The sequence below is a fragment of the Halichoeres trimaculatus genome, unplaced genomic scaffold, assembly GCF_033239565.1.
Source record: "Halichoeres trimaculatus isolate MK-OKI-2021-1 unplaced genomic scaffold, fHalTri1.1 fHalTri1_scaffold_19, whole genome shotgun sequence".
Classification (NCBI taxonomy): domain Eukaryota; kingdom Metazoa; phylum Chordata; class Actinopteri; order Labriformes; family Labridae; genus Halichoeres; species Halichoeres trimaculatus.
The window spans coordinates 17202615-17214483 of record NW_027437197.1 but is presented as its reverse complement, the minus strand read 5'-3'; the positions used below and the strand labels follow the sequence as shown (position 1 = coordinate 17214483).

The window sequence follows — 11869 nt, the reverse complement described above, 5'->3', positions numbered from 1 at the left end:
CACATAAAAATGTGCTTCTCTCCGGGTCTCGAATCAGATCAAAGAAAAGGACACAGTCTCTTCTTCTCAGGGTGTCCATAAGTCAGGGTGATGACAGACGGCATGGGTCGCTGGGTGGCCTGAGGTGACAGATATGATCTGACAGTGGGCTTCCATTAATGCATGATAATGGACTTCACACTGTAGCATAGAGATTTCATCAGCTGGGGCTTAAACCTGCCAGAGAAAGAGAAGACACAGGTATGGTGTTCACAGAGAAAAGAGGAAACGCTTTTGTTAAAATGTTCTACATGTGACTGACGTGTTAAGAGATACAGGAAACCAAAATTACATACTTAAAGAAACAGGAGGAATCAAAGTAGTTCATCAAACACAGGCAGCTTTGGCAAATGATATCTTCTATTAACTTTAATTTCTAACTTCTCTTTCTTTTCTTTAACTGCTGCAATTATGGTGATAAGTATCTGCACCGCAAAAACTGAAATCTAAGCAACTGTCTCTGGATTATTCTAAGTATAAATAGTCCTATTAAATTAATATGAGCCACATTCAGCTGACAAGTCCATAAAGCCATTTTATTTCAAGATATTAAAACAAGTATGACGCCTGATTACTTGTAAAGACTAAAATAATCTGCCAATGGGGTTAGAAGATTTTGCTTGTCAGTTTTTTTTAAAACAGGTGTAAATACAAGAATTAAACATTTACCCCATTTGGAGTTTTTCTAAGCAGTTAAGGTCAAATTTCTATCGATCACAAATAAATGTAAGATTATTTTAGAGACTTGGCAGGTGAACGTAGCTTCTATAAAATCTAATAAGACAACTGAACACTTTCTTAGATTCCAGTTTTTGTTATTTTGTAGCCCTCATCTGTCGCCATCCTTCTGCCCGACCTCTTGCTTTAGCTATATGTTTCTTGCAGTGCTGCTTGTCACTACATTTTGTAAGTTTCTCATTTTAAAAGTGCTTTAATATTGAATTGATAGCCCTTCACCATCCCCTTATTCATTACTTTACTGCAGGTATTGATGTATCTTTGTACTCTGCAAGACTTAAAATTCATATCCTGTGGTAGCTTTATTGGGGCTGCTGCACAAATCATCCAACTACTTTTTAAATGCTCATTGCACAGGGATTACCGACTAATCAATTATACTAATCCTCACATGGAAGTACCATTCGTTTCAGCACCGCTGCAGCCTTACATCACCGGCCATTATTATTCCTGTTTGAATATGTGAGCAAGCAACAGCCGTCATGCAATCAAGTCCAATACGACGTCTTAAGGAGAAGAGGAGGGTGTGTGTGAGTGTGTGTGTGAGTGGGGGGGATTATTATTTGCTGCTTCTAATTGTGTTTAGGAGGGAAACAACTTTCCATCATTCATTAAGGTTTAGGCTGCCTGCTTTGTGAGGTCTGAGTGAGGCAAGAAATGGGGGTTGCTATAGCAACTGCACAGCAATTGAGAGGGCCAGTGTGAAAGAAAAGTGGGAAATTAATGGAGTTAAGGACACTGCAGCATGATTTTTACCAAAATTGTGTCTCTTAATGCTAAATATGAGAGTAAATGAACCATCAGTCTGGGGAGTGTTAAAGTTATAATAACAGCGGTAAATTCTGCTTCTCTCTGGGTTTATTCAGAGGATTATGCTTGCATGGCAATCTCTGAATCACACAGACAGGCAGAGTGTGTGTGTGTGTGTGTGTGTGTGTGTGTGTGTGTGTGTGTGTGTGTGTGTGTATTGTCCTGTACTATATATGGAATGTCCGCCATGTGCACACAAGACGGGCAAAGATGTTGTTTGATCATATTCTAGCTGTGAGTATTGATCTGCACAGGAAAGACCTGTTAATGATCAGCCAGCATGTGCTTTTTCATACTGAGATCAGTTGGTTCCATGTTGAAAAAAATAAAAATAAAAACCTGTAAATGTATTAGAAAACAGCAGCTGAGCGGAAAGGTTGCACACCCCATGAAGTTAAACCTCTAGCCTGGGTTCAAATCCAACCTGCAGCCACTGTCCTGCCTGTAACTCTCAGCCAGTTTTCTGCACCATCAACTGATCTGTGCCTCTTATCCCAAGTAGACCCTGAACACTGGATCCAATTTGTTGGTTTTTCCTGAAACAAATGAGCAGAACATCTAATTGTGGACAGTATATGACTATGTTTGTTTGACTCTCTGACTTCTAGAGTCCAGAGCAGAGAAAACCGTCGGACCGAAATCAATAATGGTCGACTGCAGGCTTAGACCAGACCAGTGCCCTCATCACACAGCATTGATTTAGACACGGCTTAGCAGTGCCATTCATCATTATGGATGTCTTTACCAAAGGTGAAATTCGTGATTCAAATGTGAAGAGAAAGGTCATCCAGACATGTAGGAAACATAAAACTGGACTACTGTCAGTGTCATTCAAACAATTATACATTCTCTGATACTAGTGAAGAGCCCAGTTCAGCATAAAAAAGCTTATTTCATTAGTCTTGTTGAAGAAAACAGCAGTAAAATAATAGGGATGCACAATATTATCGGCACAATATCGGTATCGGCTGATAAAAGCTTAAAAACACGTTTATCGGTATCGGCAGATATGAAAATTTCTGCTGATAGGCACAGCCGATAAGGTGCTATTCAGTTAGGATTATCATTATTTTCCATCTGAAAAATAAGCTCCTTAAATAAAATGTAGCACTTCATTTATTTGCACTGCAGCGCTCTGTGTCTGTCACCAGGTTGTTACAGTAGCTCTAAAATAATCAAATGCAACTTGGTTATGTTTGAAAATGCATTGTACATCTAAAGTTCATGTGATCTAAAGATATTATTTTTCTGTATTTCAATACTGAATGTCTTAAGTTTGAAAAAATAATACATTTCTTATTTATGGTAAAATCAAATGTTTTTTGTCTTGTTTTATGTGTGTTTCTTAAACAAATAAGACCGTCACAGTAAGAGTAACAGTATAAATTCCAGTACAGGATAGACTTAGCTTTCTTTACAGTGAAAAAAACAAACTTGTGACTATCGGTATCGGTATCGGCCAAAAGGGGTTTCGATATATCGGCAAATCGGATATCGGCAAAAATCCAATATCGTGCATCCCTAGTAAAAAAAATATTCATTTTATAGTAAGATGAAAAAAAAACTGATTTTAAATCTAAAACTCTGCCACTTCAATAAGAGAAATGATTATGTATATTGACAATTAATTAATAAATAAGACATTTTATATTCAGTTTTGTTTAATTCTAAATTATGTTGCAGTCAACCTTAGAAAATATCAGTGGACAGAAAGTAAACTGAAATACTTTAGTCAAAAAGATTAGAAAAGGCACAGATTTGGAGTAAGATTTTACTTAAGAAAAAATACAATAATAGATACTAAAGCTACAACTGCAAGAAATAGTAACACCTTACTTATATTCTTGGGTGATCATGATTTTTCAAACCTGTTTCATTCATTAGAAAGTCACCTAATGTTTTTGCCTGACAGGAATTGTCTTCAGTGCCAAATTGGTAGCAGATGGCAGGCAATAAAAGTTGTGACAATTGTGCAGTAAATATGTCACATTCAGGTAAATTTCAGTATGCTGAATGTATTTATTTTTCTTCTCAGTCAGATTTGCTTCATAACAGCACAAACTGTATCTATCCCCCACACTTTCAGCTCCTATTAAAGTGAGGGGACTTCAGCAGTGAGTATAAACCCCGCAGCCTTCTCCCAGCACTCAGAGTCAATAGAAGTTAACGGGCAATAAAAGGATGACAAACAGTATATTTTGCTCTGGGTGGCAGCTGGGGCTTTAAGAGAGCAACGGAGAAAAAGATTATCGTCTTCACGTGTGATCCATTCCTCCCTGGTCATTTGCTGGGGTTATTTACGGTACTGGATTCACAATTCTTCTTTGTTGCTGGAGGTGACAGGTGTTTTTATTGCTGCTGGTACAAAGTTTGTTTGTGTATGAAGGGTGTGTGTAGGGGGAGGGAGGTAAAGGGGAAAAAATAAGATTGCTGATGCTTTTATTGCCAGAAAAAGTAGTCAGAATATACCAACAAAAGCTAACTGAAGCCTTGTTTTTGTTACGTTGAGGAGTCTTGAGGCTATGAAACAGCATGAAAAAGAACGCTAACGAGAACAGAGGAAGATCTCTGGGAGCAATCAGTAAAGCCAAACTCTTCTTAGGGTTTGATGTTTACTTGAACAAATGGTATTTAAACTTGTTGACAGTCAGTGTGGCATCAGAGCGGAAAATATAAAATGGCTGTTTTCATATACATTTTCCCCAGAAAATAACTGAACCGTGAGGGGAAAAATCACTAAAAGCCTTCAGTCAACTCCAGCCTCGCAGATCTATAACCCCTCGCTCCACCATCATCTGTTGTCTTCATTTAAACACACTCCAGCATGAAAGCATCTCTCTGTCTCTTACTAAAGTGCACACAGCAGAAGCAGAGAGTAAAGAGTGTTTTTTGAAGTCAGACGGTCTAACGGGACATGAACAGAAGCATAAACTGAACATCAGTATCATTACGGCTGTAAGAGCCCATAAGACCGTCTGATAGAGCAGACAGCAAACACATAAAGCCAGGCAGCTCTTACTAAACGTCCAAAAATAATCACTTGGCTTTGGAGTTTTTAAGCACATCTGCAGCATATTATCTAAACAAAGTCCTCTGGGTGTCTAAAAGAGCTGCCAAATCTGCATCAAGCTGGACTTTGAACATGCTCTGAGTCTGGCTTCGATACCTCCCCACATCCACCAGGGGGCTCAACCTCATCTTGCTCCTCTCCACGTCCCTCTGCCACATCTCTCTGACCTTCTGTAACCCCTGAGCACAGCCTGGATCAGGACTCTCCTCCTTTCCAAAGCTCTTCCTCTCCTCCTCCTCCTTCTCTTCATCACAAAGCAGAGATGACACACATTCTCTGAGTTTCGCCACTTCTTTTTCAAGTGCCAAGGAAAACATTTGAGCTGCTTCTTGTCCTGTTGTGCCTTTGATGGGCCAGATAGAGGAGGATGTGGGGAGGTGAGCCAGGAGTGAGTCGAGGAACTGGAGCATTTGTAACTGCCTGCAAAACAAAACCATACATTATGTAAGAGAGCCAAAAATGTGCACATCACAAAAGACTCAAATATAATTGTTGACAATTCTGTATTCATTTGAGTTTTCTCTCAGCTGCTTTACCCGCCTACCTGCTTGGTCTATTCGTAGAATCCGTCATTTTAAGCGCTTTACTTGCCAGAGAATCCTAATCACTTTGATATTCAGAGGAATAACACTCAGACGTGCATCCTAGTATACTTCAAAGTCATGTCAACTATGAATCTATAAATATAAATCAAGCAGTGCCCACTTCTTTTGCCTTCTTCCTTAGCTTCTCTAACATAAACTGAATTATTCAAGAGAGTAGCTAGTTAAAGACCATCCACACCTACAACTGTGAGGTCAGCACCACAGCAATCTTGTTTCTATTTGTGTGTAAAATGACTCACGTGGAGTGGACAGACATTTCACCCTGAAATGGGTTTTTTTGATGCCAGTGCAGCAGCATGGGAGCAGATGTTTCAGTAGACTTTATCAGCAGATACTGAGGGTGCACTTCTATCCGTTTACAGCCCTCTCTCTTTTGAATCCAGCCTTCCAAAGCACCCAGACTGTATTCTGGAGAGTCTATGTGGAAGACCCAGCGATCCAACGCAGCCATCAGACTCAGGAAGTCCTCCAAAGCCTCATCTGGGTACAAAAAGAAGAAATCAATGAAAATCCATGTGTCAAATTTAACACATCAAGCTGCATGTTAGTGCTTTACCTGTTTTTAGTTCAGGGTTTTTCAACAATCTGGTTTGTAATTTATTGTGGATTCTCAAAGAAACACGACCACACTGCAGGACAGCCTGTGTTTGGTTGCCCACAAGGGGGAAGGCATCTCTTTTCTGGACATAATGGAGCAAGACACGACAGTTGACACAGCCAGAGTTCAGCAAAGGTGTCAGTGTGGTCGAAGCAGTCACAGCCAGTCTGCGTGTATCGAGATCACTGGGTCTGCTCGCACTGTGCCGCCTGCTTCTTTTGGCTGCAGGCTCTGGAGCTGAGGAGGGAGATGAAGAGCAGGGGGTTGGGAGCCAGAGAATTTGGCTCTGGGTCTGGATGACGGCAGGTGCTGAGCACTGGTCGGTCTCTGTCAGGATGGATAAACTCACATCAGCCATGGGTCTAGAGGAAACATGGACACCGAGATATCAGATCAGAAATCACAGAATTAAATACAATACGCCTGCTTGGGAGCAACATTGGTTGTATGAGAGCTTTAATCAAACAGACCTATGAGCCTCGCCGTTTGATGCCTCCAGTGGACGCTCAAGGAACATCTGTTTTTGCAACTCCAGACTTTGTTTTTCAACATCATCCTTTTGAAACCATGTGACTTTTTGCAGTAACTACCATTTAATGATGTTTACCCTTTGGATGTGATTTCTCCTACCTTTTCTTATTTATTTATTTCTAAGCATTGTGTTTTGAGTAAATGTGGGGTTTTATAACTGTACCTTGTGTTTATATCCTGTCATAACTTTCACTGTTTACAGGTGTCACCCACGGTTCAGCCACCAGGTCAGTATCATGATTTAACTGACCTTCAGTTGGTAGCAGACCAATTTGAGACACAAACAAATCATTTCAAACCAGTTGAATGATTATGCAGCCTGACAGCTCATCTGCAGTCTTTCTTCATTTGTGACAAAACTATGAAGTTGCACGTCTTCAACATAGAACCATTTACCAGATGAACCGTCCCTGACTAATGTATGGATGAGCATTTTAAAACACTCAGAACTAAGACTTTAAACAATGGTGTGATCAGAGGAAGGGGTTTGAATTTTAGAAAGACAAAATCAATTAAAATACAAAAATGTGTTTACACAGAGCTGTCAGTGGTTAGTATCACTCCCACAACCATTCGCTCCTCAGCGATGCGATGCCACAGCTTGTCAACTTGAGGTTTTGAAGACACTGGTGGCATGTCTTGTTTCTTGTCATCCGAGCCTTCATCCTTTGACTCATCATCACAGTCCCACAGAGCAGCCAGGCCTTCCTGGACAGAGAGCGTAAAGACTGTAATCAGCAATGACAAGTGTGTGACAGCATTGACAGCAATAGCAGTTTACATCAGGCATTTCAATTTGAACAGCAGCCCATTAGGTACGCATGCAGCAGGCTTTCTTAAAGGTTATTACAGAAAAGGGATTGTTGCAGTTTTACTTTCTGTCAAAACACAGAACAATCAGTGAGGCCACCAGTTAGACTCTGAGGTGTTCTGGGTTAGCAACAAAACATCAACAAAGCATTGAAAACGACACCATGGAGGAAAGGGAAATGATTTTTCAGTGCATGCGGTTGGTCTTGTTTTCCCAATTCTAGTTGAGGGACACTGTCAGCCTCAGCCTCACGGGAGATGCCTTTTCAAATTTGACAACCTCCCAACATGAGTGACAAGTGTAGGAACAAAAACCTAAACAACTGAGGAGAAGGTAGGTGGGACTATGGATAATAAAGATTTCAGAATTTTTGGCTGTGATGGATCGGAGACGGCAAGCTGGAGAGAAACGGGGAATGTTGAAGGGAGAGGAGAGAGGACATACAGTGAGAAAAAAAACACAGCTACAGCAGCAAGAATTACAGTGAGGCCCCTATGGATGAAGCATATAGTCTCCCAGGAGAGCTCAACAAGAAAAAACTTTTACATCCAAGAATAGACAACCAATCAAACAGTGAAGGGCCTGTTCCAGAAACAGCAATATTGGTATGCCACAAAACCATATCGTACATCATGCATATATTCATATCAGAGAAACAGTGATTGTGTAATATGAACCATTTTTTACAGAAAATGCACAAAAAGAAAACACTTGGGCTGACTTTGAAAAAATGTAACATTTATTCATTAGATCACAATTAGACTCTCTGGTTCACTGTGGAGTCTTATCACTATCTGATAACAGCTATAATCTTACTCCATGGTCGCCTCAGCTCTGTGCTGAGGAGACCACACAAAGCTTAGCAGATGGTGGTTGTTGAAAATAACAGTTCTAAATGTTCCTAAAAAAATGTTAATGACTCTCTACTTTTAAAAGGGACTTCAATGGGTGTTTTGTTATAAAATTATACATTAAAAATTCTCCTCAAATGATAGAAGGTAATCAGAATCTGAGAGGTGGATTTAAGGAACAGCTCAAGCGTGAAACCTGTAAGAGTTCAGCTTCATTGTTGAGAAAAGGGGAACTACACCATTCTTCTTTTTGAACATTTAATGTTTGACATTTTCTACTGCCTTTATTTATCTAGTTTTATTTCTTTTTAACATGTCTAAAATAAAGGCATTAAAAATGCATTTATTCTTGTAACAGTGTCATGAGGAGTCTTGTTCCAGCACTATAGCCGTGGCACAATTTCTATCTCAAACTCAGCTCGCCCTTTAAAAACACTTGCTCAATAATGCAGCAGGCTGTTTCAGGCAGAAACTCACGGGTGAGCATTTTCCTCTGTAAACAGTACCTGCTCAGGTGATGTGACGACAGGTTCTCTCTCTGAGACAACACCAGCGAGGGCTTGGAGCGACTGCTGCAGCACCCTCTCCTTCACTCTCTTCTCTCTCTGAAGCTCCTGCAGCACTGTCAGTCCACTCTGAATGACACAGAACATACATCACTGACAGGATGCATTGAAAAGAAGAGGCTTTGGAATGAGTTGTCATTAATGTCAACCAAGGTTATAATAGTTTTGGATTTGTCATTATAGTTTAGTTTTAGTTAGTTTTGACATTTTTTTTCTATTACAGTTTAGGTTTAATTAGTTTTAGAGCGGGCATTCTAGTTTTTATTTAGTTTTAATTTTTGCAACAAGGCTTAGTTTTAGTTTTAGTTTTTTCATACCTTATTAACCAAGTGCAGGATTCAAAAAGGTCAGAATAAATATTTTGTCATACTGTTTATTTTCAAGTCCAACATAGTGCTCACTGCTCAGTCAATGCTGATACTGAACTGTTGGCTGCTGCCTTAAACACATGAAAATAAAATAAACTTAATATAAAAATATAAACATAAATTATATATAATAATGTTAAAATTAATTAAATAAATTAATAAAAGCATAAATTATATAAAACAATATAATATGAGCTTTAATAATTAGAAACTTGGACTCTGTAACAATAAAGTCAGACACACATGCAATGAAACTATTACAGATGCTCTGATTTATTGCTCCTTTACGTTTTGTCGCAGCACAGCGCACAGCCAGTCAGTGCAGTAAACAAGCACGTCCCAGTACGTCACTATGATAGTGCGGTTTGGCGCTGACAACTGCCGAAAACTGTCGTAAAATTGGTTGGGAAAATGTGTTGAATTAATTTAAATCTTAAAGGCTTTTAATATTGTTAAACTAAAGAAATTTTGTCTTTAATTTTAGTTAGTTTCAGTTAGTTTTGTGAACACAAGATACAGTTTTAGTTTACTTATCGTTTTTGTTTTCTTTTCTAGTTTTTATTAGTTTGAGTTAACTGCAATGTATTTTAAATTTCAGTTTTTGTTCTTAGTTTTGTTTTAGTTAACTATTATAACCTTGATGTCAACACCATCAGGAGATAATTATTTTAACAAAAAAAACATTAATTTCCCACCTGCAGTCTGGACTCTAAAGCTTGAAGAGTGAGGAAATAGTTCTCAGGTGGTGGAGATGTCCTCAGTGCTCTGTTTTCTGGGCAATTCTGGACACAAGACACAAAAGCACTGCATTATAAATAACTGTTGCAGTTAAGTAGTGTAGCAAATGTGAAGCTGTGGTAAATAATTGTGCCTTACAGCATGTCTAATACCACAGAGGTCAGTGAGGAGGAAATTTTCCACGAGTTGTCCTGATATGCTCTGATCCTTAAAAATCAACAGCATCTGGTCTGTTCCACATCCCATAAAGTCATCCACGTGGACAGAGCTGACTTCAGACCACTGGGAAGCGATCTGGAAAGGGTGTTCAATGTGGTGAGAAAACTAACAACCTGAAAGTAGAGCAACAAAAGTTACAAATAACAGCAAACTGCCACTAGAAAACTACACTTACCTGGAATGTTTCCCTCCAAACAGCACAGACATGCCCTTGGTGAGAGGATACGACAAACAGGCAGCCGTTTCTACCTGTGTTTAACACCTGTACGTTTTCAGGTTCTTCGAAGGGGAGCTGACATGTGTCTTTCACTGTCCCATTCTCAAAATAAACTAGCTGCTTATTTGAAGTGGCTGCGACCACAGCAGATTTCAACATGTTTTCTTCTTTATCACAAGAAAGCACTAGGATGCACTGCGTGATGCAAATGTAGGGGTGAGGCATTATCATACTGCCATCAAACACGTTTCCACTTTCCACAAAATATCCCAAGGTTTTCCCAGTGAGCTGATTAATGGAGAAACTTTCTGACATGTTTTGCAGTCCAAGAATAAAAAGTTTGTCATTAAGGAAAGGTAGCTCCCCAAAGACACAATGGGACAACTGAACGGGTACCTGCCTAACCTCTCCAGCCCGTGGAGATGTGCAGAAGACAGTACCAGCATGGCTCCACATCACCGTGGGGCCATGGAAGATGGACACATCATCCTTTATTTCATAAGACAGTTTAAACTCAACGCAGGGCTCCAGTTGGTTAGTGCTGAGTGTGAGCAGGCTGTACTGGAAGATCTCACCTGCCTCACTTTTCTTCATCAGAAAAACACACGGAGAAGTGACTCTTGTCTGGACATTTGTGACGCATTTACATTTCACAACTCGTCCCGAGTTTCCCCCGCTGATGACAGCCGACTTCACGAACTTGCTGATTTCTCGTTGAAATGAGAGGCAGCTTAATAATAATTCACTTACATCGCCCTCATTTGTGTCTGACGCTTGTTTACATCCAAACACGATTATATTTCCACGGTGGGAAAGCCGGAGGGGTTTTCGACAAACAGCTTCCTGGAGTCGTCTCTCCATTTCGCACTAAAGAAGTTTCGGGTTCCTGACACAACCAATTATTCCGCACTGACAGCTCCGGGAGAGGGTATTTCTAACTTTCAGGATCATAAATTAATGACTGACGCTTCAGAATGTACATGGATGACAATGATGGAAGCAGAAAGTCACTGCTACTTTGAGAGTCAGACACTTCCGACATGTGCAGTACGCGCCAACTGAATTAAACGCTTCCTTCTTCTTCTTCTTTGTTGGAGTTTAGTGGCGGCGCACAATCAGCTCATTTCCGCCACCTATTGGTATGGAGTTTTGAGCTTTTCGTCTACTCTCTCAGTAGTAAGTAGGTTTGTACGTAAGTAAAAAAAAATTAATTAATCAAAAATGTTGCCTAACAATAACTTACATTTTCTCACTGAGTTTAAACTGTCCAAGGTATTGAATCAAAGTAAGTAAAAATTAAAAAAAAAAAAATAACAACATTTGCATAACAATAACTTACATTTTCTCACTGAGTTTAAGCTGTCTAAGGTATTAAACCAAAAAAAAAAAAAAAAAAAAAAAAAAAAAAAAAAAAACATACATTTTAAGAACTCTGCTGGATTATTTCTACAATATCCAAGTCTGCTTTTACTCCTGTGGGTTGTTCTTTGGGTTTAAAATAACATACTCTACTGTCTCCTCTTGCCCACAAAATTCACAACTTATTTGTATTGCACTTGGCTATTGTGTAAAATGTACCGGTTAATCCTGTATGTCCAAATTTTAATCAAAGTATTGTCGCTTTATTGTTCATGTCATCAATAAGCCATTGAAATTCAACCTCTTAATCCTGTTTTAACTATGGTCTTTACTTTCATTCTAGTGAAGT

The 11869-nt window shown here is 39.4% G+C and overlaps 1 protein-coding gene across 1 annotated transcript; it reads right to left on the bottom strand.

The window, feature by feature from the left end:
- Positions 1 to 3344: 3344 nt before the first annotated feature.
- On the bottom strand, positions 3345 to 11259 carry fancb (FA complementation group B). Its single transcript, XM_074694457.1, has 8 exons — positions 10120 to 11259; positions 9864 to 10019; positions 9683 to 9769; positions 8560 to 8688; positions 6927 to 7099; positions 5819 to 6222; positions 5502 to 5742; positions 3345 to 5077 (listed from the first exon to the last, which is right to left on the bottom strand). Exons 1-8 carry the CDS (start codon positions 11020 to 11022, stop codon positions 4663 to 4665), a joined length of 2508 nt encoding a protein of 835 aa, XP_074550558.1. The 5' UTR covers positions 11023 to 11259; the 3' UTR covers positions 3345 to 4662.
- Positions 11260 to 11869: the final 610 nt, after the last annotated feature.

Bases quoted from the DNA above. Each gene is read 5' to 3' on its own strand.
- fancb (XM_074694457.1), bottom strand. From the start codon at position 11,022: ATGGAGAGACGACTCCAGGAAGCTGTTTGTCGAAAACCCCTCCGGCTT. The intron at 7,100-8,559 runs GTACTGTTTACA...CTCTCTGTCCAG, and splicing joins TCGTCACATCACCTGAGCAG to GAAGGCCTGGCTGCTCTGTG. The intron at 5,078-5,501 runs GTGAGTCATTTT...TTTGTTTTGCAG, and splicing joins GAAATGTCTGTCCACTCCAC to GCAGTTACAAATGCTCCAGT.